The sequence below is a fragment of the Ornithodoros turicata genome, unplaced genomic scaffold (assembly GCF_037126465.1).
Source record: "Ornithodoros turicata isolate Travis unplaced genomic scaffold, ASM3712646v1 Chromosome28, whole genome shotgun sequence".
Taxonomy (NCBI): domain Eukaryota; kingdom Metazoa; phylum Arthropoda; class Arachnida; order Ixodida; family Argasidae; genus Ornithodoros; species Ornithodoros turicata.
The window spans coordinates 549528-575845 of NW_026999351.1; the positions used below are offsets into that span (position 1 = coordinate 549528).

Here is a 26318-nt window from a genome sequence, read left to right on the forward strand (position 1 = left end):
TCCACTAGTAAAACTGCGATCTAGCGCATTCAGTCTGCTGACACAGTCCCTTGATGGAAGTAGGTGCATGAGGCAAATCACCTATTCGCTTTCTCCTGGCTACGCATATAGTGTGCGTGTTTGCTGGATTGCTGTAAATGGCCCCACTGATAAAAATGAGCGGCCACCGCGCCTGAGAGATCACATGTGCTGTGAATGTCCGGTGTTTTTCCCTGGCAGCGCACATGGAGTAGGTAGCGTCACAGCCCCGGGTGTCACCCGGCTTGAGTACAAATACTTGCTGGCGAATGACATAGCTCACTATCCGGACAAGCAAGCTGCTTTGAAAAAAAACCCTACACCCAAAATAGCCACATATGAAAAAAAAAAAAAAAAAACGCTTTATGTGCGGCAATCGCGTGCTGTCAAAGATCACGTCCCTGGCTTCAATCCAGGGGTACACGCCTGCAATGCTTTGCATAGACGTCATCAGGGGAGAACGAAGGTTTGCAAGCGGACGACAATGCTGGTGGGTGACGTCATAGTATCCTGCTCCAGACGAACCATCGTAGTATGGAACTATTATTTTTTCTTTTGCTCTTCCCATTTCGGTCTGGGTGTGCTAGTGTCATCATTTACCAACTACCAGCGCAAAACGAATGGGTTTGTTGTATTCGGCATAGAGGAGGTGCTTCGTGTTCGCTCACGTTTCCGTTTTTCTTTTTTTCGAATCCCTGCGCAGTCTCCCTTTAACCTAACTCAACCGTACCATGTGTACAAGTGTTATTGCATGGTGGTATAGTGGAACTATTTGGCATTCCATTACTGCATTTATAATGAGTAATGTGTCGTGCTTATCTCTGTGCCGTCGTTCGCGATGGCATCCGCAAACCAAATTTAAAACCATTCGGAAAGTACTTTGACGGCACTCGGATCAGCCTTGTTTCCAGTTGCATCCTACTTTACGCAAGCTCACGTTATAGCTCTTGTAGCACAGTTTCAACAATTACACACACACAAGTGGCAAAGGAGCATCAATATGTTATAGAATCACATAGTTCACAATTCTGAGCAGTTCTGCAACAGTGTCTCAATGCAGGGAATATTGAAAACAAGACAGCGGCAGCAGTCGCTTAGTCGAATCGAAGTACTGTGCACGACACGACCAGGTAATCTTGAGCAGATGAGCGCCACCTCAAGAATATTTTGCACAGGCAGCATCTTCGTCGTAATAGCTGTCTGGTAGGTTCCAGTTACGACGGGCCAGCGCCTTTATCTCGCTGTATTTCCTTCCACATCGGTCGAAGAAGCACAGCTGTAGGAAGAAAAGGAGAAACGGACGGTTGTTTAGAACAGAAAGCTGAGCGATTTTGTACTTTGATGACATTCCGTTGACTTGTGACAATTCATGGGTAAGCAAGACGGGGAGGTGCGTTAATGATAGGCTTATTTAACATGCTACTTCTCTGAAATCAGGGGCAGCAAGCAGTTTTGCGCTACACTGAGGAGCATGTGGCAACTGGCCTCTGTTAGTGAGCACTCGGGTTTTCGCCAGATAGAAGTGTCAGCGCACCAGAGCGTTATTCGAAGCTCTCATGATCCGTGACACACACAAAAAAAGCCGTGTCAGTGCACTTTGCACTGAACTTCAGCTACGGGAGATTGCTTATCTAAACGCGTCTCATGTGTAGCCACTGTGCTTGTATTCCCTTCTTCCCCTCCCATTTCCCTGTTTCCCTGGGGTGCATAGCATAAATTTCAGCTGTTACTCAGCGCCTATGTTGTGTGGTTCTTTCTTTGTCTCGATGGTTGCTGCGCTGTGTTGTTCCGTTCATTAAACAGATCGTACCATGGAAGTACATAGATGGAACACCTGTGTCCGGATCCAGGTTGTGGTCCAACAACATGAATCGTAAGAGAGTTATTCAACTTTAGACCTGTCGCCATTTCAGCTGAGTCGTTAGAATGAATGCATCGGCACGCGAATTGTTTTTTTTTTCGGCAAAAATGAAGGCATGCGAGGTTGTCCAACCTATTTGGATAGCGATTTATTTTTCCTCGTGTATTGTGGAAACACAACACTATTTGAATACAATATGTATCTCCGCGGCTATATGAAGCATTTCTGTTTCACGCCACGCAACCATAACAATAATGGCTTCGTTCCTAATACCAGAAACAGAAACAAAAAAAAAATATATATATATATATATATATATTTGTATCATCTTACCAAAATCGGAAACCAACGAGAACGGTACCCGACACCGAAAGAGCTGAGACACTAAAACAAACGAAATATCTCCTGCAGGAACGGAAATCGTTACCAATATTTAATTACCAAAAAACGAAAACAGTAAGGAACACAATAAGCGGGGATATTCGAGGGACAAAAACGGAAAGAGTGGCTAGTAGCCACTAGTCCAGATGATGTTCCCATTTAGCCAATATTGATATTGATGAATAAAGGTATGGATCAGCAGGCGTTTTATGAAAGGCTAAATAGACGTTCATTAAGGCTTTAGGCCGGTAATAGTTAGTACGAGCTCATCCTGTTAGAGCGACCGATTTCTCGAGAGACTTCAGTGGCAAAGCGTTCTCCGAACCTGCGTTAGACTAATGTTGAAAATGAAAAATAACTTGCTAACACAATCATCAGTGATCGAAGCTATAAAATGACGTAAATGCGTCATGTTAAACTCGCATAAATCGCTAATCAGCCTTAGACAGTGTTCCGCGGTGACGAGAAAAAAGTACAAGGTAAGGAACTTTGCTGACCTCCAACACGCTACAGCTTCGGAGACAAGCTCGGGAAAATCCTATTACGCTCCGAAAGGGAGATGAACACAACCGTCACTACTGAATGATCCAGAGTAGATGCCGCAGGGAATCGGACCCGACTGAATCTGAAACCATCTTGCCCCATAACGGAATGGAGTTCCTGTCGACCACGCGATGTCAGGCACAAAAATTGGATTACGGTGTCGCCCCGCTGGTCGCGTGACGGCAAAGTGGCGGTCCTGATGGCCAGGACAGATATTGATGAATAAAGGTGTGGGGCAGGAGGCGTGCTACCAAAGCCGACTTTTATTGAAGTTAAAGACGTTGTTAGCACTACGAGTTCAGGTTGGTAAAGGACCGAATTAAAGAGCTCGTAGATGTTGATGCGTCGATGAAGGCCAACTAAATCATACGAATAGACGTAAGAAGGAAAGGGCAGGGAGGAAGATCGAAAGGGAGCAAAGGAGCTGAACGGCTCTGTGGGCGGCCGCAGGAAGCCATACTGAAGCAGCCGGGGGAGCGTAGCGTATTTTTAGCTGGTGAAAGCAGGCGCAGACTCTGAAAACAACTGGCAACGCTTGCTCCGGAGCTTCCGTTGGCTACAGATTTTGTCACAGTGCGCTTCAGTCGAAGCTCCTAGCCAAGGCTAGTCGAGGCAGTTGCGTTGATGTGGCGGTGGCGGGGCTGCCTGGGATGTGGCATCCACCCATCGAGATTCAAACTTGTTCGACCGCGTTCTGGCGGTAGTGGATGGTTCTGCTGATCATTTTCGAACTTCAGTTTCGCTGAGCCTCTCATTATTGTTATATTCAGCCTTAGCTTCTTAGTATTTCTCTTAAATATATTGAGCAACCAGGCTGTACTGAAAAAATGTTGTTACATGTATTGCGCGTGTTCTCAGCAAGCAACCAAGATCCCACGAAGGTCCTCAGGTAGCACAGAATATTAACCCACAAAGGCGAAGCGTTGTCAGGATTTTCCCCATATTGGCTGAAACTTGACACAAGGGCTCCATATTGCCAAGTGCGAGCCAGTAATGGGGAAAATGTCGACAATATGGGATAACATTGCAAAGATTCAACCAATATGGTGAAAATGTCTGCAACATTCCCCATATTACCCGTGTGCACCCCCTATTGGCTGAAAATGCAGAAAATGCGTATTGGTACCTATACCAAATGCCGAAGTAGCACGGCAAGATCGGACGTTGAAGCGTGTGAAATGCACTACTCAATGTGTTGTTACATTCAATAACTCCCCGTAGACTATTAACGTTGCTCGAAACAACATATCTAGCAATGTCACTGTAAGATGCACCGGATCTCTGCTTGTATACCTGCTGTAAAGAGTCATCATTTCACTTGCATTGCTTCGCGATGCCAATCGGTCGTAACCGCAAAACAAAAAGAAACGTTTCAAACATCATTTCAGCAAAATCACGCTAATTATACAAGGGCGTAAGACGTTTGTAGCGGTGACGACGATGGATGTGCCTTTGCAATGTCGCTACACCTGCATCCAGTCAACGTATGCCAACAATTCTGACAGCGTCAGTTCCTGTCAAATACTGTGTTTTCGATTCAGGCTGTGAGCTCTACTGTGATTACCTGCTATCTAGAGCTGTAAGGCCATTCATCTGTTTCTTTATGGATGCTACGTAAATGCTTTGCAATGCGAGCAACACGCGAATACTATTTATTCACGCTATATCGGAAGCTCAGACAAGGTATTTCTGCTTTCTCCCAGCTCCATCGAAATACTACTCAGTAAAAATAAGACTGACAGTAAAAAAGAAATTGTATAAACGTCCGACGCATGTGTATATCTAAGACGACATCCCGGTGACATTCGAGCGACGTTCAATCAGTGCTTATATCTTGGATAGTCCAGGAACTTCCCCAGGATATATGAACTGCGGCTTATACATCGGAATGCAAGCATGCAGAGCGCGATAATCTGTAGGCGTACCTGAGACATGTGTTGTTTACTGCACCCTTAAAAAAATGGTGTACTTTAACTCATTTTTCTTGCCACATGTATAACTCCCTTTTGGAGAGTACAATCACTCTCAACAAAGGAGTTACTCCCTTAATTCCTACCGGAGAGTAATATTACTCTCCAGTAAGGCGTTAGAGCGTATCCCCACTCCCTACAGGTTGTGAGGAGACTCCCTTATTGAGAGTAATTGTACTGTCCAAAAGCGAGTGATATATGCTACAAGGAAAAGAGTTAAAGAACACTCTTTTCTTAACAGTGTGGGATCACAAGGATATCCGGATATTCAGGACGTTCGTGACCAGGTAGACATGTTCCAGGGATATTAATGAAAGAGGTAGATTTCGTTGAATCTGAACAACAAAGAATACGAAGACAACAGATGACTCAAACCAGCAGTGAAGCTTTAATGCGAGGGTAGCGCGAAAAGTGGAGCGTGGAATAACGTTGTCTCCTGCAAGGCTCGCAACCGTAGCAATCCTAAGCAGTCAGAGCTAGATTCTTTTTTTTTCTTTTTTTTGTTACTGTTTTCTTCCCCACTTCGTTCTGTTTGTCCCGGTTTAGTATGTAACAGGAGAGCTTCAGGTAATTTTGCTTGTTGATTTTGCGAATGCGTTGCAACTGACAACTTAATGGGATAAATATCCTCGCGGCACTCGGCTCCCCAACGGGGAGTAACACGACACATGAGCTACGTGGATTGGGGACAGACCCGCTTACAGCCACAAATGTAGAACCGAGAACCGTGGCAGTCGTACGACTTTGCTGTTGCTGAAGTGGTCGAACGTTTGGGACTGATTTCGAGTACTAAAAAGGGATTAGCAAAAGTTAAACTCATAAATGAAATGATAAAATAACAGAAGGTTAGAATAGACAAATTGGAATACTAAGGGGGAATCAAGAGGGACTTACGAAGGAACTACTCCTAAATTCGCACTTACTATGCTAATTAATTAATTTATTCTATCTTTCAACACCATACAAAGTAGAATATCTTTTATGCTTTAGCATTACAATTCCCGAGTTCGAAAACCGTGATGTGATGTGTGAAGGGCCGGAGGAAAACCTTTCCGCTCCCTTCCTTATTCAATACCGGCATGCCTTGCAAGCACAATGGTAGATGGAATACCTCTCTACGGCAGCAAGGCCAGGGGAGGGGGGGGGGGAGAATGCTGCCGCCCTTGTTGTCGCTTTGCAGTTACTGATAGTGATTCTTAGGGGTGGATAGGTGTGGGTAGAGGTGGATAGCGTTGCGTAGTGGTAGTGGGTGTACGGTGTGTCCGCGATAAGCGAAAAAACAAGAGAACACGCGCATTCCGCCGCATTAATTATGCATTCATTAATCCTACTTCGAATTTCGCAGTGAACCCGTTCCCTGGGATAGCAGAATTTTGTAGCTGAAATTTCTTGTGTAAATAGTGCATACGTAATTCACTTGTTTTAGAAACTGCCAGTGGTCACACGCACGCGCACAAATTGTTCATCAATGTACTTGTTTCATGTATTTACTGTTTATTTTCACAGGTGCCTGCAGTATCTTGAATGGGGTGATGGAAAGAACGGCGGTCTGTCCATGAAGTGTCTGCTTGCTAAGTTGTGATTGTGAGATCATCCCATCAGCTTGGTCTCAGTAAACTCAATAACTCAGTCTCAGTATCAACTACGTGGTATTATAATACGTGGTATTATAGTATTATACGAGTATTTGCCATTTTAGCGTAGCACAGCCGCTTTTAACACAGCCAGGAGCGTGGTAGCGCACGAGTGCAAGACATTTTAGGCTATCCTGAGGGTTGTGTTACATATTCATCAACTCTATATTTAGATATGTTTTGAATGTATGCTAGTCGAATGAAGATTGAAGGACAGACCGAGCTCTGGAAGGGATGACGTTTTTAAGACACTTGAAACGGGTGCGTGAGCTGCAAGCTGCGTCATCGGAGATGAAACAGGCAGTTCTCTCTATAGACATCAAGAAGCTAAGTGTCTGCGTCGTGTCTGTCTGTGTCTAAGCGTGCGTCCTTTGGGTTGTTTTTGGCACTTCGATTAATATTGTGGCATCAATGTCCTATAGTGACACCATAAAGCATTGAAGAGTGTTTGACGGAATGCCGAATGGTGCAGCCAGTTTTCACGAAAGATTCTGGTGCTTTCTGTCAATCTATCCGGTCATAGCGTAGCTAATAAAGTCGGTTGTCGAATTATAAGATAAAAGTGCACGTACCTCATGGTCGTCGTCGAAGCATGCTTGTCCGGACTGAAAGGCAATAACGAAATGTTAATCAGTTTTGTGACGCTCTCGTACATTTGCATCAGTTCATAGCACACAGAAAGGTACAAAGGGAAATGTTTTTATTTTACAGAATAACATTTTCTGTGCCCCATAGCTTGATGGATACATAATCATACAAAGTTCGGCACCAACCCCTGATATGAGAACAGATAGGAAATCGGCCATCGCATTTGTTCCCTTTAGGACGCTACGCTACGTCACCCTACGCTGCATGACGATACGTCATCCGTAGACGTCTCACTGACGGAGGTGTCTGCCGTGGCCATGGCCGTCATATCTCACACAGTGTGCTTCAACATATTTACACACTAGTACCCCGTCTAATGTAAAACTTGGCATATGGGTTCACGTAGGAGCAAATGTACCCTGCTTAAATTGGGGTATGTAGTTATTCATTCAAAATATCCTGGCACAGCGTCGATGTATTGTGTGCACCGGACTGTATTGAAAAAGCGTTCTGACATGTGTTCCCACTGTTCGACATGGCCCAGAACGGTTCTCAGCACCCCCTCAAGGTTTTGCCAGGATTTTCCCCATATTGCATTAAACTTGGCAATAGGGGCCCCATATTGCCAGGCTTGAGCCGTTAACAGGGAAGTGTCGCTAATATCGCCCTCTATTGCAAGTGTGCAACCCGTTCCAACGTTATTCTCTGGTATGTAAAGCTGCACATAAAAGTCTTGTGTTCTGTTTTCTAAAAGCGCTCTGAAAAGTTGACAGGGCAACAGCCAAAAGACAGCAGCAGATTCGTTCAAACGGCACGATTGTTATGACCCAGCAGGAAAACACTGATCATATACTATCGCCGTGTTCCGCGCATGGTGTTCGTCGCATCGCTAATGACAAGAACGGTGCAGCGGAACTAGACGCCATATAACAATGGCACGGGGAAAGAATCCGCGCCGGTTACGCTGTATTGCGCTCTTCCAACATTTTCACATTATTGCAGCCTCTGCCAACGCCTCTTAGCTACAGAAAGTCTGCTTATTACCTCCTCTCCCTTCTCTACGTGGTCATATATAGCCCGTCTGATTGCGGCTCGCCCTTTTACGAATCCAGAAACTCCGAAATGATTGCAACTAACTTGGAACCTGTAGAGACGAATGTGTAGATATAAAGTAGAACACATTCCACAAAATTAGTCACAAGAAAAATATGGGACAGTTTTGAGCTTTATTTTAAAGTTTTCCCGTTTAGTACGCCTGGACTGCTCGCAGACGTTACTGCTTCATGCCGTGGTTACGACGGCTGAGAGCTTTGATTTGATGTGTTTGGGTTAGCGCAGGGAACAGTGGTAAGAAGTTTCTATAGAACGAAAGAAAATGATGTTCACAAAGATGCTGGTATGCTAGGCTTACAATGAGGATGTGAGGGATTGAGTTATTCCCCACAGTGACTGCATTCGGGAGGGTCTTCTTCCCGTAAGAGATATCCGTGTGTTAAATAGATGTGTCGCAGGCGGAGCCGACAGGATAGCTCTTCATACCGTTGATTGGATGCAGATGGAGGAGTGTATCCTGGGTTTTATAATGTGTAATGTGCTCCTTGTCAGTTGGTCCCAAAAGCTCTGCCAGTGTCTGCTGCTTTTTAAACATAGACTTTTGATGGAATGTCGAAGGGCGTTATGTCGTTTCTTAGGGCAGCAGGAGCTGCTCGATCGGCCATTTCCGGGTATACCAAGATGGCTGGGTACCCAGCAGAAAAGTAACCGATAACCCCTTTAGATACAGTGCGTGCTAGCCTCTTTGCACCATGGACAATGAATGACACAGGTAGTCTGTAAGCAACTTAAAGAATCTGTGTATATGCCTGATGATTTGATTTTGTAAGATATAATTAAGGGCTAAAATTATGGCATACACTTTGCTGTGAAGACAGACATGGTTACCTTCAAACGACGTGACCTTACAACAGTGCCAGTGACCATACCTCGGTCTTTGAACCATCCGTGTACAGCTCTACATGGCCGCCAAAGCTATTCTTTAGCACATCAAATTCCTGTTGCAGTATTGTGTTTCACAGTTTCACGTTTGCTGTATCTGAAGAGGTACATGTTCCATTTTGGAGGGCGCTGCCACGGATATTTTTTTTTTACTTCACTCAAGGATGATAGAGTTGTACTCTGGAAAGCTACAGTGATCAACTGCTTGTTACATTAGAATGCTAAAAGAAGGCACAGCTGAAGGCCTGTTCAAGAAATTGAGTACCTGAATTGTGTACCTTTCACACATTGATAGGCATGGTTCTGGGGGTGCACCCTGATTCTTAATACATATGAAGCAGCCAGGTAAAACCCGCGTTGCTCTAAGGACCACTGATTTGTTTCTATGTATGTTTGTTCTATGTTTCTATGTATTGGCGAAGTTCTGAAATCTCCGTTAACTAAACGTAGTCCTCTGCGTTGTACTGGATCCACTGTGACGGCCGTGTGAACCGTGCACAGAAAATTCATAATCCAATTTGGAAAAAAACAGTGAAGACGTATATCTCTTTAGTGTTTCACAATCTGGATTGGCTACCGCTGCGGAAAACACTATTCTGACTATCACGCCACGACCACGGTTGAGCAGGCTTTATCCATCTAGGTAGTGTTCACTCAGCTCTGTGCACTTACAGTCTGCGGAGCCTTGCATGGACCAAGGAAGCTGATGTGATGTATAATGTCATATCCCACCGAAATCCCACACTGCGTGGTACATGATTGGCTCACTACAGAGACTTTGCCCTAGAACGGTGACAGACGAGATGTGTATTCATCACTCACCATATCATTGTCACACATCCAACATGAAAATGACACCCATGAGCATTTTCAGTAAAGTTTCAGAATCAAAAGCATTTGATGAATTTTTATGGAGCCCTTATTTAGACTGAACTATAACGTTTTATTTTTAGTTTACTAGCGCCAGGAGCTCACGCAGCGCCTCACGCCAGACGCGTGCGTCGGATCAAGCCTGAAATGAAATACATGTGATCATCCCTACGGCTGAGTCTTTCTTACTCAACACCTTATGTGGCACAGTTGTGTGGAGTTTAAAAGAGTATTCTACTTTCGGCATGGATATGAGGACGGTTCTTGCCGAAGTCCGCCTAACACGCAAGGAAATTCGTCTGCCTCGACGCCACAGGTGCAGCGTCCAACGTTGCTCCATAGACGAAAACGTGCTGGGAGAAGGCAATGCATTTAGGACAGGTCCTGGTCGCACGTCACAGCAAATGTCAACCCACACGTGACCATAAATGTGGCCGCACCAGTGATCGTTTGTAAACAGTCCGTTTACTCTTTTTGTGCACTGTTCCGGGCGTCTTTCGACCTCGGTAGTTATATTCACCCGATACATGACACCCGTTTTCTACATGAGGTCTCCTACTGTTGACCACTTTCAAGGATGCGATGACGACCTACTATTACACACTGAGTCGATGCGATTGGCTTAAACTGCGGGGAAATCTGCTACTATGTCTGGGAAGAAGCATCGTATAGTGGACGTTGGCAAAATACGTTCGTCTTCTGGCTTGAAGCCAATCGGAATATGTCGAGAAGCGCTAAAACGACATGACCTCAAAATGATGTTGTCAATGCTATGACGCCACGCGTAATCTTGCTTCACGCGTGTTTCCTAACGTGGTGTCTAAGCAGAGACCTCGTATTTTCCACTTTCTGGGCTTCTATCAAACGCACACAGAGGACACATCTTTCAGCTGATATAGCTGAAACGGTGTTGTAGCTGAAACCGGTAGTACTCCCATATAAATGAATCGTGCTTTTCCTAAAGTGCCTTCAGGTGTAGTAAATAATGAACCGTTTAGTGCTGAGACCGAAATAGCACTGACATACTTGAGTTGAGGAAAAAATGTATACACGCCAGGAGTTTTGTTTCTCAGCGAGGTCAAGGATCCGCCTGAGGTAGACGACTTGCTTTGTGAGTGGTGTATTCATCGTGTCAGTAAAGTATCACTAATCATACGTGAATGTGGACACCCTGGCAACCACTCCACTAGGTTTGCCTTAAACCTGAGTGTAGGATCTATTCTTTGGTTCTATCAAGAAGCGGTCCGTCCGTAGTACCAGAGTACCTCATCACTAATAGTCTGCTGCTGAGACGCTTGGAGCTCGCACAATACTAATCAATCATTAATACTATCGATCGCCATTAAAAACGTTAATGCCGTCAATTCTTCTGGCCACTTGCGCCACTTCTTTGGTCACGCGCGAACCAATTTCCTTGGAAATGCGGTTACCGGAAAATGAAAAACAACGTATTGTCATGGAAAAAAGTTTAAAGCCATTCTAAGAATCGAAAAAAAAAATCGCTGTATTACTTCGCCGCACTACGACCTCGTCTACATTTTCATAATCTAAACAATACGAAAATACCAAGTATATGATATTTTTTTCACGTAGTGATGCTTACCGCTCTCCTTCCATACACAGTAGCGCTTGTCTTACAGAATTCATCTATGCGGAATCCCACTACTCCTGAAAATGTAGGCGCGTTTTTCGTGTCTGTCGTTGTGTGGCATAGGCTTCTATTCAAGTCCTCCCTGTAAATAAACAGGTGTAGTCCTAGATATTGTGCACGTCTAATAGATATCCATTTTAATCCACGGGATATTTCAGGGATGTACTATAAACATGTATATCCCATCCACATGTCTGAGCACGTCTAATGGACGGAAATACTGGACGTTAGTGACATCCATCAGAATAAAAAATCTCCGCATATGACACAGCACATTTAATGTCAGTCGCGAAAGACCTCAGCGATTTGTATCCGCCCAAAAAAGTTACCACCTTCATCGGCTTGCTTTGAATCCGCTATCTTGGAATCTACCGACTCATCCGCCGAGAGAAGCCATTATGAAAGATGACCCTTACTTATATGCAGGGATGAGATGTTGGTAGCACTGTTCAGTATGTTCGAGATCACATACATCCTCCTTCGCTATCCTGCAAAACGAGAGTCATATGGTCATGTGAGTTTATCGACTGCCTCAGAGACTTCGTGGCGCACACGCGGCAATCTCCAACTGCTGCAAGCGTGCAATACTTTCACATACATTTAGATCACCTTGCTGAAGAAAACGACTTGGAAACAACGGCAATCCCGAAATGCTCAGCGCAGCGAAATACTTTTGTGCATTTTTCTTCCTTTTCAAATATTTTCGATTTCTTCCTGCGCACATGATACTGTGATGATGCGTCCACCTGTGCGTTGACGCGCGTTCACTTAGTTCTGTTATACTCTCTAGTTCAAATCTAATTCTTACTCTCTCCGAACTGCCGAGACAGACTTCATCCGTCTCTTAGTTCGCCGGCAAAAAAAAAAAAAATGTGAAGGAACACCATGTTTGTTTCTTTATTTTCTCATTGCGCATCTTGAGAGACCCGTCATTCCTTCACCCCCAATGCGAGAGGAAGAAAGAGCACACTGTCGCCTGTTGCGTCCTGGAAAAAGATTAAAACAAAACAGAAAATGCAACCCAAGATAAAGGCAGTTCCGATAGCGCCACACCATACAGGTGCTTTTGTTGTGTTTCTGCAAGATAAAGCTCATCTTCCACGCATGAGGCGGCACTGTGACGGCAACCTCGACGCATGAGGTTCCTTCGCCCTCTCATATTTCGGGTGAAGGAAAGACGTGTCTCCGAAGATGGGCAGTGAACAGAATAAAGAAAAAGGTGTTCCTCTACAATTTTTTTATGGACGATGTACCGAGCGGAATTTTTTTAAAAATCAAAACGGCTACAATATCAGGTCACCGTAAGGAACGGATGTTCTGTTTGGGACAACTTCGTAGCTTTTTAACGATTCTTAGGTAATTTGTAGTTTCACTGTTGAGCAACATAAAGCCAAGAACGTCTGCCGGCCCCTAGCTAATAGTGAAAACAGCATGTTTAATGCATAAAAAAGGTGTTCTGTATATGCACGCACACAACTGTGTTCTCTCTGGTAAGCCACTTGACATGAAAGCAAAACGCACAAGGCTATCTGCCGACAGCAGCAGCATACTGTGAACTCCTTCGGTCGACTTTGCCGCTAGGGGCGCAACCTTTTTTTTTTCTTTTTGCACCGCAGTCATGCGCAGCCAACCCTCCCCCTGCGCCGGCAATTACCTCATGCATATAGTACATGGGTGTACACTTGAAAATATTTTGTGTTTCTGCCATTCTGTAACGTGAATTACAGATGGCACCGACAATGCTGATAATATGGATTGCCTATGACTCCCCTGCTCACGCCAGTATGTCGTACTGACAAAACTACAGACAGAACATACTCCCCTCCATTGCAAACACCTTCCCGAACCGTACTCTCCGGATCCCTTAACGAGCTGCGCTCCTCCCTCTCTCTCACACACAAAATTGCTTGGTCCCTGGCCACATACCCCCCCACCCCCCTCAACCCACGAAAGCTCTCTTCACCTCTCTGGGTACTACAACACATAGATCCTTATTGTGACGGATCTCATATTTTCATTCCCCGCATCACCACAAGTAATTTATTTATTTATTTTATTTATTTATTTATTTATTTACCCTCAGGGTTCTTCATTACAGAGGGGAGTGGGTAATATATTGAAAATAGACATACACATATGGTTATACAAAAAACAAGAACAAGAAATGCAGTTGATCAAAATGCAGGTTTCATGGACAAATAAGCACACGTATCAAAACAGGTATCAAATACTATATTCGCTAAGTGCATTGTTGAAATGAGTGATAGAGCTGATGTTGGAAACAGAAGAAGGAAGGTGGTTCCACCTACGTGCTGTGCGCGGGATAAACGAATCAGCCAGTGTGTTAGTTGCAGCTATGGGAACAAACACTGTGAGAATGATCTACTCGCAAGGATATATAATGTGCAGAGGAAAGAAGTTCGTTTTTTAGCGACATGTTGTGATAATAAATTTTATGAAACAGAGAAATGCTAGAAAAGTCGCGTCGGGACTGTAATGATTGTAATGATAAATGATTCTTCATTAGTGTCACGCTGGATGTTCGATGGTAGTTGCAGAGAATGAATCGCGCGGCTCGGTTCTGCACTTGCTCCAATTCGTTAATCAGGGTACGATTACTAGGGCTCCATACAGCTGAAGCATACTCAAGATGGGGTCTAATCAGCGACTTGTACAAGTTTAGTTTAAGGCTACTAGGGACACGAGAGAAGTTACGTTTAAGGTATCCGAGCGTACGATTGGCCTTATTTATAATGTAGCAAACATGTGGTTTCCATGAGAGGTTTGAAGACAGGATTACACCTAAATATTTATAAGAAGATACCTGCTCAAGTGGCCCGTTATCAATGCAGTATGGTTCTGCTGGCGACAGTTTACGTGTTATTCTCATGTGTTTACATTTTGCGATGTTTAATTCCATTGACCATTTCTGACACCATAGTGAGATCGCTGTTAAGTCGGACTGAAGCTGTTCAACGTCATCGGTTGTTTCGATTTCGCGATACACAACGCAGTCGTCGACGTACAATCTGAGAGACGATTTGACAAAGCCAGGTAGATCATTAATATAGATTAGGAATAACAGAGGACCAAGTACGGACCCCTGCGGTACACCAGAGGTAACCGGAAGGGGAGATGGATCATGATTATTGACAGATACAAATTGAACGCGGCAGGAAAGAAACTGTTCAATCCATACTAAGATTTTCTGATCAATGCTAAGTTTGCTTAGTTTGTACAGGAGCAGAGAATGAGAAACTTTATCGAATACTTTAGCGAAATTTAAAAAGACGCAGTCTACCTGGGAGCTGTGGTCAAGGATAAGGGCAAGTTCATGAGTCAGTGAAACTAGTTGCGTAGCACAAGAGAAAAATTTACGAAATCCATGCTGATGAGGACAAAAAAATGAGTGAAGTTCCAAGTGATTGACTAAGTGTGAAAATATTACATGTTCGAAAATTTTACATGGCACACTGGTCAACGATATAGGCCCGTAACTCAATGGTGAACTTCTATCTCCGGATTTGTACAGCGGAATCACCTTCCCAACCTTCCAATCGGATGGAACACAACCTTCTTCAAGTGACTGTTGAAAAAGTGTCGAAAGTACAGCGGCGGATGAAAGTGAAGTTGCTTTAAGAAATTTGCTATTGATTCCATCAACGCCTGCCGAAGATGACAGTTTTATCGGGTCAATCACCTTCATAATTCCAACGATGTCAAACACTAGGGGATTCATTGGAAGAAGGTTAACTGATATGCTATATGACATATCTACAGATGCAGTGTGAGAAAATGACTTAGAAAATTGATCATTTAACACGGAAGCGCACTGATCAGGCGGAATATCATCACCACTTGGTTGTTGCAGCTTAACATCATGTTCGCCCCCATCTCTGAAGACACTCCAAAACTTCCTGGGATTCTCTTTTAGCATGGTTGGCAGAGTTTGCTCGAAGAAAGTATTCCTTGCGTTTAAAACTTCCTCTTTATATTTTTGCTCAGTGTAGTAGAATACGGCCCAACGTTCTGCGTTGCCAAACTGCTTAGCGGCACGAAATAACCTTTTTTTTTCTTATTTCGCAACCTCGTGAGATGAGTGTTGAACCACGGGGAGTCAGACCGCGAGAAAATTCTGCGTTGCGGAATGTATTTTTCCATGAGAAACTCCACAAAGTTTCTGAACGCGTTCCAGTTTTCATTTACTGACCGCGTGTAACATATTTGAAGAAAGTCTGACGACCATGCTTCAAGCAAGCTGTTGATAGTTGTGAAATCAGCATTCTTGTAATCCCGAATTATTTTACTCTGCCTTACTGGACGCTGAGTAGACATGTTAAGCTTAAAGTGGATGATTTTGTGATCACTGAGACCAGGTAAGCACGTCATAGATGACAGGTAAGTTGGCGTTGTAGTGAAGACGAGGTCTAATGTTGATGAAGTGACCTCTGTTACCCTAGTTGGCTCTTTTACAAGTTCAGTTAAATTAAAGTCTAAGCACAGGTCTAAGAATTCATTACAGTCAGAAGAATATGGTACAACACATGGTGATTCACGCTCCCAAGTTATATTAGGAAAATTAAAGTCACCGAGCAGGAATAAAGGTAATGCTGGATAACGAATAACTACCGTATTAAGGACATCATGAAGTTTGCACATGAATGAACGATCCATCGATGGAGGACGATAACAGACGCCCAAAACAAAACGGACGTGTTGACAACATATTAAAACCCAAAGTATTTCAAGATCACAATCAATGTTCACGATAACTGCGTTGAGGTGTACGGCTACTGCCACGAGGACACCACCACCAGTGCGTGAGCCTCTATCAGCGCGGAAAATATTGTAATCACGTTCACACCTAAATAACTCACGGTTTGAGATTAATGCAGATAACCACGTTTCAGTCAGCACAACTATAGATGCATCACATGAGTCAATAACTGAGCAAAGATCGTCACGCTTGTTTACAACACTCCGTATATTGGTGTACAAAACAGTTATTTCATTTGTAGAACTATGACCATCACCCTCTGCGAGTGGTCAATTAGGCGTGCGTTCGACGACGCTTACATACGAACCGCGTGCCTCATTACTCGAACTCGCAGAATCCAGCGTTTCTCCTGAATTCATTCTGTTCTCGTACCGTGAAGGACTAGTATTTTCGGAGACAGAGTCAGCTTCACTATCATACATAAAACATTTGTTGACAATGTATAACTTATTGTAGCGAAGCTTAAAAAGACTGTTCATGCTCTTCCCATACTCTAATAGCATTTTCCTAGCAAGACGAGTGGGTAGAGAAAAGTCTTCTGCAATGCTGAATTCACTCTCTTTTAGCTTGTGCCGCAACTGTAGCACACTATATTTTACTTTAAAGTTCGGGAAGCGGACAATAATGGGCCTGCGTTTATCATTACGGAAAATACCGATCCTGGGGATCCGGTAATAGGGTAGAGCATCGACTGCCATCGACCATGGTGGATGAAACACCCCATTCGTCCTCTCAATATTATCAATACAGTTCTGTGTTGATAATATTAAGAGATGGACGAATCTAGAATTTCTTGAATCGGAATTCGAATCCAAGGAAGGTTCTACGAATTCACGAGACTTACGAATCTCGAATCTTTCAGTCCTTTCTTTAAAGAGAGTTCAAGAGGCCAGGGAACAAACTATTCTACTGAAAGGTGCTGTGAGCACACTTTGTTTAATAAAACACAAAGAACATTTCGGGAGAAAACATAGCAACACAGTCAGCACAAATTATTGCAGTAACTTTGCACCAATATTGCAATGAAATGCAATTCTGCAAAGAGGCGGCTGCACAAAATTTGTCTGCTTTGATTAGTGGGCTGCACTGGTTATGCTGTGCTCTCAAACATGTTTCCTGTAAACATGAAAGTAGAGAATATTCAATAGATTACATAAAATATGGTTTCTACACTCTCAGAAAAAAAGTGAGTCAAAAGGGTGTCAAACAATGCTCGGACACCGTCGCGAACACAGAAAGCGTTGCAGCGACACCTTTTCTCGCTCGTATTTAATGTGGGGTCTTAGGTGCACTCCCTTCATGGAGAGGTGTTGGCCTCACTCCCCTAACGAGGTTCTTCCAGACTATGCAACAGTACAGTCTGGTATCCTTATTTATTTGTTAACTTTACCGAGACACGCCTGTAAATAATAGAAGAGATGAACAAGCCTGTGTCTAGCATGGCAAAAGTAGTTTTGTTCCTGCAGAAGGCATTTACATTTCGCAAGCCCTGGCTGTACCAAAAAAAGCCGTTTGCGGCAAATATTCTTGGAAAGTATCCAACATTACTCACCGAGGAACAGATTCTGCAATTTCACGAGCAAGCTGGTGCCTATTTCCTATATATCTACCGCACAATATATGAGCACAAGGAAGTTTCCTTGTGCTCATAAAGTTTCTTAAAGAGATTCTACAATGTATTCTTTTCTCTTTAATTGTAACTGACACTTGGATCGGTCGTTTCATTGGAGGGAAAATGTCCGTGGAAATACTCTCTAAAGAACTAAGAAATGGAACGTTCGGTACAAAGGGATATGTGTTCTGCAACGCTAAGCGCAGATGCAGATGCAGATGCACTTTACTGCAGATGCAGTGCGAGTTCATGAGGCGTATGTCCGTCACCATTACAAGACTTTTGTGCTCTAGGGGCAGGTTGTAAAGTGCATAGTGCTGCAATCGCAATGAATGCTTCTGAGGAGTGTTCTGCTTCCGTAGTTCTATGGGACTCTACCTTAACTATTGAGCAAGACTGAGAGGCACTGCGCCTGTTGTTCGTGTTTTGGGGCGCGGGCAGTATCGTTTTTGTAACGCGGTGTAGCGCAGATCGGTACCTGCACAAAATAAGTCCAATGAAGTAACACTTAATGACAGGGTAGGAAAGAGTGCTTAGTGTTCTCTGTGATGTGCTTGTTAGGCAGTCAAGGAAGCACATGCGGGAATGGTGCCAGGGTAACACCCTCACGGAGGGGAGTCGAGGACTACTTTATCAAGGGAGTCAGTAGAACATCCTTAGAAGGGGAGTAGACCAAAGACTACAAAGGGAGGCATATGTGACCAGCGTGAACACCCCCAATAGAGTTTCTCATACTCTTTTTTTTTCTGAGAGTGAAAGATCATGCTGAGCGAGATGTATTTTTATAAAAAGTGCACACCTGAGTCTTGTGACTAGTTTCTGTAACTAGTATTTTGTCTTTTTTACTCTCTCTCCCTCTTGTGTGTCATAAGCGGCCGCAAGGTTCCAAGCTGACCAGAAGATAATTAACCCATTTGCACAATCCTGATTATGTGATAACATTTGGAACACACGGACCTTGTTAGCCCCAATAACACAAAGCAATCACGCTTTTGCGCCGTATATTGTGGATGTTCTTTCACCGGTGTGGACAGGTTTTCTCATGGCACTGCACCTTGTTTCAGCGATTCATATTCAGCTTCTCTTTCGTAGTCGCAATTGTGGCAATATTCACTAGAAACACGAGCAGTTCATGGCACCGCACCTCCTTTCCATTCCGGCGGTCCGATTGCTTCGTGCGATAAAAAAAAATCCGTCTCGTCACTTGAGACATATGCTTCCCACTAAGTCTAAAAGTCTGTCCAGAAGACCTGCTGTACTTAGTCCAATGTTGACAGGGTTGACAGAACGTCGAGTGATGTCGGGGGACTCGTTCAGCCCATCAACACCCGATCCTCAAGTTCTGCTGGTTCAGGAGCAACAAATTCACAGGCACGCTGTTAGCACATGCAACGTCAGACATCCCATACTGACCACAAAATACACAAAATACACGACAAGCGTTGCTTGTTGTATATCTTCTTGGACGGTCATATTTCTGCAGCATCACATATGTTATGAGTAACGTACATGTCTTGACTTGAGACAACTAATCGCTTAGCATACTAAAATTGGTCATCGCATTATTACGGAACGCCTTCGCATACCAAGTTTCGCAAGTTTCAAGACAGTGTATACCAGAAGTCTCAATGTGTAAGCCCCAAGACAAGGGTGTAGCAGCTGTGTTTCAAACACGCTATATCCTTTGTGATGAAATCAAGGAGGTGCATCATAATTGGCTTACCGGAGCAGTGGTAGTACAGTTCGGATAATCGTACCCCAGTCGAAAAAAAAGTAATGGGTCCAATTGGAAAATTTTCAATTGGATCCAGTTTGTCGACCAGTTGTGTTTTCGACACCCATTTGACCAATTGGACCCGTTCCAAAAACAGTTGTTCTTCCCATTGTACACCAAACTGGTGTTCCAATTGGTCGACCGGTTGTGCTTTTGCCGCCTATTGGACTGAAAATCAAATGAACCTATTCAGGACCCAGTTCGTGCTCCCACTGCATTCGCAATTGGAGTTCCAAAGTTGAAATAACTTTCCCAAACGCAATGCATGCGTTACGAATACGTATTCGTAACACACGCATTGCGTTCAGAAAAGTTTTTTACAGCGAAACAGCTCCAACTACAACTTCTTTGTAACAACTACAAGGATGTAAGTAACTACACAACACAAGCTCGCGTTGTGTTCTTACGTCGCGTCCTTGTAGTTGTGCCTATAAGCTCATGCTTCGTCGTCATGGACCCTGCGGACAAGCTTTCCTGTGCGTGTCCTGTTATCTGTATAGCGTGTACTTAGTGTATACTCCGTTGAATTTGGATATTCCCGCATGATCGACGTACCTGACCAGGGTGGTGATCCACATAGATTGTACAATAGCTTTATATGAAAAGGGAGCGTCGTAGAAGATGTTGGGCTCCAAGCGTCCTCCACAGGGTCCTTTTCCTGTGTAGTACCAATCTGAAAGATGTCAGTACATTGAAAGAATGAAGACTCAATGAAGGACACAATGAAGATATCGTGATACTCTATCGACCACAGTTGATCGACCACAATTGAAGCATCACGAATTTCCGCACTAGAACGCTCCGGCAGAGACAGCCGTTGCAGTCTAAAGTTCCGCCAGCAATTCACTTCGCTAGACACATCTTGCCTGACCCAAACATACTCGGCAAGTTCTAGATAACATTTTCGCATTTCAAATTGAAATTCGGAACTGAACGAAACCGAAGATGGCCACTAGCACCTTCAAGTAAAGTAGTGTGTGAGCTGAATGAAATAGTTTCGATTTGTTTTTCACAAACACAGCAGTATGTTGTGAGGCTTAAAGGGAGAGTTCAGAACGATCGGGCAAAAAATGATGCACGTCATACCTGCCGAATAATATCCGCTTATACGTACCATAAGTCTGGTGGGTAGGATTCTGGCGGATCCGTAAGAAAATATGAAGGGAAGTTGCTCAGGACGAGAGCCCCCGATAGCCGTGGAGTGTTTGAAAGTGTTTCAAAAGTTCAAAAAGAGTTGAGTGAAGTGACAATGGAGACGAGACAAGTACAAACACTGTCAGAGACAATGAACAACAACGATCACTGTTTGAAATATCGGCGACCCCCGTCGTGAGGCACGTGCCTTCACACCACAGACTTTCTCCCACCTGTGTCAAATTCGGCTTCAAATCGGGATGGAATGAACCCGAAACAGGAAGCTGGAGAGATTTCATTTTCATTTACAGTCAACCCTCAATTTATGAACACCCTCGGTTCCCCGAAAAATCGTTCATAAATCGAGCGATTCATAAATCGAAAATTCCGTTAGGTGAGTACTATCGAGCAAATGGAACAGTATTTCCGAGTTGGTTTTTTGTTTATAATGCAATATATTGTGTAATTTTGCTTTCGACCATGCCTTCTGCTGTATCAATCTCACAAAGCACAGATGTTATCGCATTCACACTCTGTTTATTATGCAATACTAAATAGTGTAATTTTGCTTTCGACCATGCCTTCCGCTGTGGCAATCTTGGAAAGAGGAGATGTCAGCACGTTCGCACTCAACTGCCTCGGATTTCCTCTGGGCTTTTTAACCTATGTCTATTAATCTCCGGGTGAGAGCGGACACCTTATTCGTGAATTGAGGTCAGGAACACTTCTGCAAAAACCCGTTTGTTGTTCGGATTTCGAGGGGTTAAGAACCGAGGGTGCAATACCTGGCAAACGTTTTGTCTGTTCAAGCGTCATTCATGAGACCACGAATAATCCCTTTGAAGGTTTTTGTTGGCCTCGGAACGACCCGTTCATAAATTGAGGGCAAAAACGCTGGGCAACTGCTAGTTGCCAGAAATTCCATTCATTATTCGAATACCGAGGTTCATAAAACGAGGGAAAAATGCATGTAAAAAGTTTGGGTCCTCGTGCTAGTGTTCATAAAACGAGGGAATTCATAAATCGAAGGTTCATAAATCGAGGGTTGACTGTATTTCATTCTACACAAAATATATCACAAACTAGAAACCATAGACATGGAGGAGCCAGAGGGAAAACACCCGGTTGCAGGCTCCTCCATTAGAGACATTGCTCCTCCCCAGGTCCACCGCGCAGAAGTTGTAGAGGAGATGGTGTTCCTTTACATGAGTCCTGACCGGCGATGATGCAGTGTCCCAGCGGGCAGATGGTCGTGGCGTCACGCTAGGACGGTGCCGGTAGAACTGACAAGCCATCGCAGCAGCTCGTGGCAGCAGGGGCACATCGTCGTCGTCATCGGTGGACACAGGGCACAGTACACAGTACTCCCCCTCTCAGACTCGGAGCGGGTAGAGACACGGTGACAAGAGGCACGGCGCAGGAATCACGGCTAACTTGGCGGACGCTGGTGGGCTAAGAGTACCGGAGCGTCGGGGAGGGTGGCGAAGTCACGCAGAGCGTGTTGCGATGGGGGCGACGTAAGCCGTAGTCACGAGCGTGTTCTGGCGTTGCCGAGCTGACGCGTCGTCAGGGCGAGTGACCAGCGGCTCGGAGATGCGGTGAGGGAGCACGTTGCTCGACCAGGTACCGCTGGTAGATCCGGGGAATACCATCACGATATACGTGAAGGCCTGGCGAAGTGTGATGGACCACGGCGTACCGCAACCGGTACGGGGCGTCGAAGCCGAGTGAGAAGATGGTGGCCCCTATTACGTTACGAGCCCCCGGTGTAACGAAGTGCTTGGGGACTCACGAGTTTTGCCGTAGCGCCATCGACTGCTGTCAGCACTAAGTTTGGTGGTGGTGAGGTGGGCCGAATTGATGCCTGATATTGACGGTGGTTGTCCAAATTTGGGTTGGTAAGATGCCGAATTTCGCCGAATCTGGTGTTCTTCGTCCGGGTCGCCAAATGTAGAGGACGATGGTCTTCCTCTACACATTACACATGTCCTGACCGGCGATGATGGAATGTCCCAGCGGGCAGATAGTCGTGACCTCACGCTAGCACGGTGCCGGTAGAACTGACAAGCTAGCGCAGCAGTGCGTGGCAGCAGGTGCACATAGTCTTCGTCATCGGTGCACACCGCACAGTATACCACGCCGGTCGCAACCGCCGTGTAACATTCCGGAAACACAATAGACAAAAATTTCAGATCACACTGATGAATAGAAACAACTTCTACGAGCACAAAACAGCGCTGGAATGGTATGGCTTGTAGAAGCACCTCCAAAAAGGCTCGCTTGTAGAAGCTAGCCTTTATCAAATATCAAAAGCAGTTTTCATGATTTTTGAAATTTTAGATCGAAAACAAAAGGGGAACCCTTCGAAACAGGTAGGCAAATATTTCACAAATAATGAACCCCATGAACGAACGCAGCTCCTAATAACCCAATATACATTTCATTCGGCTCCTGCCTACTCAATGACGTATATAAATGCTTTCAAACATGATAACTCGCACGCCTCTCTCCACCACGCATACGCCACATGGCTACGTAGCCTTTTGCAGTCCGATCGCGGGAGGAGCTCTACGCTCTGGAGGGACGTGACGTGACGTTTCAGATTCCCAGCCAATAAACAAGCTCTATTATCAGCGGTGAGGCGGAGTGTTCTCTTTGTTTCTGGGGAACTACATTTTGCCATCCGCCGTTTCGAAATTAAGCGTCATGAAATCTCTCTCCAACATCTCCGTCTCGACTAAGCAATACTTAGAGCCTAATGTTGACGCGAAAGTCAGTAGTTGGGCTGCTATCACATGACACGATTCGCACCCGGGTACCTTCCAATTACGACGTGACATGGCCAGCACGCACTAACCACTGAGTCGCGCGAGCTGGTGACGCGATGCCGCGTGGTTCAATCCAAAGTACCCCAGCCCAGTCGTCTGAACCATTCGAAGGTGACCAAGACGACGACCATCGCTCACCTGAGATTCGGTAACTGTAGCGCCGTATATTCATTCGCGCTTGTGTGGTGCTGCGTGTAAGGAAACCTGTTGCGTGTGTGATACCTCAACTGAACGCAGAAAGCGACAACGGTGGTGGACAGCGGTACCAGCCTGTGATCTGCCTGCGACCTCACGCTAACGCTACAGGGTCCGCACTCCCTGATTCGTTTCACTGATTCGCGTTTTTCCAGTTTGAAGATGGAACCGTTTAGGGGTTGAATATAATATGATTAACAAACATCTAGTCAACTTTCGCAAGTGAAGTAAAATTATTCGTGGAACCCTTCTTCATAATTGGTGAGGAAAGAGCCAGGTCAAAATGACGTCAAGTGAGATCACAGGGCGGAGCTAAGAAGCGACAGAGTGCATTGTATATATCATCCGCATGCAAGCGCATTTCGGATTTCGGCGATAGTAAGTACAACGAGCTGTCACTGCCTAAGCTTTCACTAATTTAAAGGAGAGAAATGCGCACCTTGTTTACGTATTTACTGCCCCTTTAAAGCAGCATGGAAAATGGGGAAGTTCACTCCTTGACCGCGTTCAAATATCTCAAACCTGTCCTACCAAATATTTTTTGGCCTATGCGAACGTTTGATAACCCTCTATTGCGAAGCTCTCAGCTTATCTGTACAGGTCGCGTGACAAGTCAAGAGAAGGCGTCGCATGATCTAGCGAAGCACCTGCATCTTCTCACAGGATGGATGCCACTCAAAGGGGCACGCAGGTTCACATGAAGTGTGCGAGAGGACCGCCTGTTGAGTTTCAAGTGACAATCATTATGCGAAGATACGCAGGCAAATCTGGAATTATGTACATATCAGACATATAGCGAATATCTTACAGCATGCAGTTGACACCAGAAATGGTCAATAAATTGATATTTGAATGCTCCTTGCGCAGTGTGTTAAGGCAGGAAAGTAATGTGTCATCAACTTTAGCAATACTAGATTGGCCAAAAACACCGAACGTGTCTCTCCAAACAACAAAATGTGTGGATGGCGTTTCTTATTGCGAGGCGAGTGAAGTAGCAACGCTGACTACATATTGTCAACATGATTCGTATATATGGCCGGAGTCCTAATCTTCTGATTACATGCCCGTATATATCCATGATCGCTTGCTTTTGACGATCCTTACCAGCCGCATCTCGCCTTCTTGGGGTGTTTGTGATTTCGGGAGATCGTCGTTTGATTTACCGTTGTTTGTTTGTTAGTATGTATCTGTCACGTTCGTGGCGCTGTTCAAGCTTTGGTTTCTTTGCGAAAATTCGAACTTTATGGTATTAAGCTGTCCGAGTAGTAGTGACTTTCCCTGCTCGCTTAAGATAAATTGTGTCCTTTTCCTGCGCTTTCTTCACGCAGGGACAATGCAATTGAGTATTTATCATTATGCAATAATTATCTGATAGCAGAAATGGGCGTCTGTCAGTTTCTTAGCGTGTGCCTCGTTATTTTATTTTTTCTCTTATAGCCATGCAAGCAAAAGTGCATGTAATTTTCGCTGCTCTTTTCTTATTTTCTCTACTTTTCCGCTGAAGAAAGCCTCCTGGTAAAAGCTGAATAGTGTTCTATCAGTGGAAGTGGGGTTGTTTGTTTGATTTTGTTGGGAGTTCAAAAACCTTGATGAAGTAAGCAGTGCTTAATTTTGCAGTCATGGGTTTTTGAGCAGAAATGCTGGTATCTGAGCACGGAGTAGAAATTCCTATATTTCTCTGCTCCCTAAGAAACTTTGTACGTCGTTTTCCGAGCAAACCGCGTTTAGTTTACGCAAAATAGAAAAATGAAGTTGTGTACGCTCTATATGATTTTCTGTCGCAGGCTTAGGTCATTCCCCGATGAGCAGTATTTTGTATGTGATGTCGCATGTCTGGACTTATTCAGTAGTGTCTTGCAAATTTTACCCTTCGCTAATACCTTGTTGCTGTCATGTTGTGCTAGCCGCGTATAGCGATAAGCGGTGATTCTCGGATTATTCCTGAGCGGTTCGACTTAAGCCTTTTCTCTGCTCACTTAAGGAAATTTGCATCCCTGTCCTGTGCTTCCTTTACGCAAGGGCAATGCGACTCTGTATGTGGCATTATGCAAGAATTATCAGGTGGCAGAAATGGGTGTCTTTTTCTCAGCTTATTAGCGTGCGCTACGGTTTCTTGCTGTTACAGCAAGTGGGGAACAAATGCCGTGTAATTTTTCGCGGTTCTTTCTTCTTTCGCTGCTTTTACTCAGAATGTAGGTGAGGGGGAAAGTCAGCATCCAGGTAGAGCAGGAGAAGGCCGCTCGGCTGAGGAGAGTTCATGAGAATGGAATTTGTTTGTATGTATATGCATATGTCTGTATGTATGTTGTTTTGTATGTATGTGTTGTGTGTGTTTGTTGTGTGTGTAAGTATTTGCGCAGAAATGCTGGTATGTGAGCGTGGAGGAGAAATTACAGTATAGCACCTCTCCTTGTGCATTCCTGAGCTGATGACTGTGTGTGCATGCTTTTTTCCTGGTTTGTGACGTCATCACGGCATGTTGGGGCT

General features: G+C 44.6%; 1 protein-coding gene across 1 annotated transcript in view; it reads right to left on the reverse strand.

Annotated features, from left to right (window-relative positions):
• Positions 1–1028: 1028 nt before the first annotated feature.
• The window catches only part of LOC135373636 (uncharacterized), a 31763-nt gene continuing 6473 nt past the window's right edge, over positions 1029–26318 (reverse strand). The window contains exons 3-8 of the mRNA XM_064606731.1: positions 20230–20347; positions 11928–11999; positions 11464–11593; positions 9663–9773; positions 6980–7012; positions 1029–1294 (exon numbers count right to left, since the gene is read on the reverse strand). Of these exons, the coding sequence (XP_064462801.1) occupies positions 1175–1294; positions 6980–7012; positions 9663–9773; positions 11464–11593; positions 11928–11999; positions 20230–20347 (584 nt within the window). The 3' untranslated portion in view covers positions 1029–1174. The remainder of the gene's footprint in view (positions 1295–6979; positions 7013–9662; positions 9774–11463; positions 11594–11927; positions 12000–20229; positions 20348–26318) is intronic.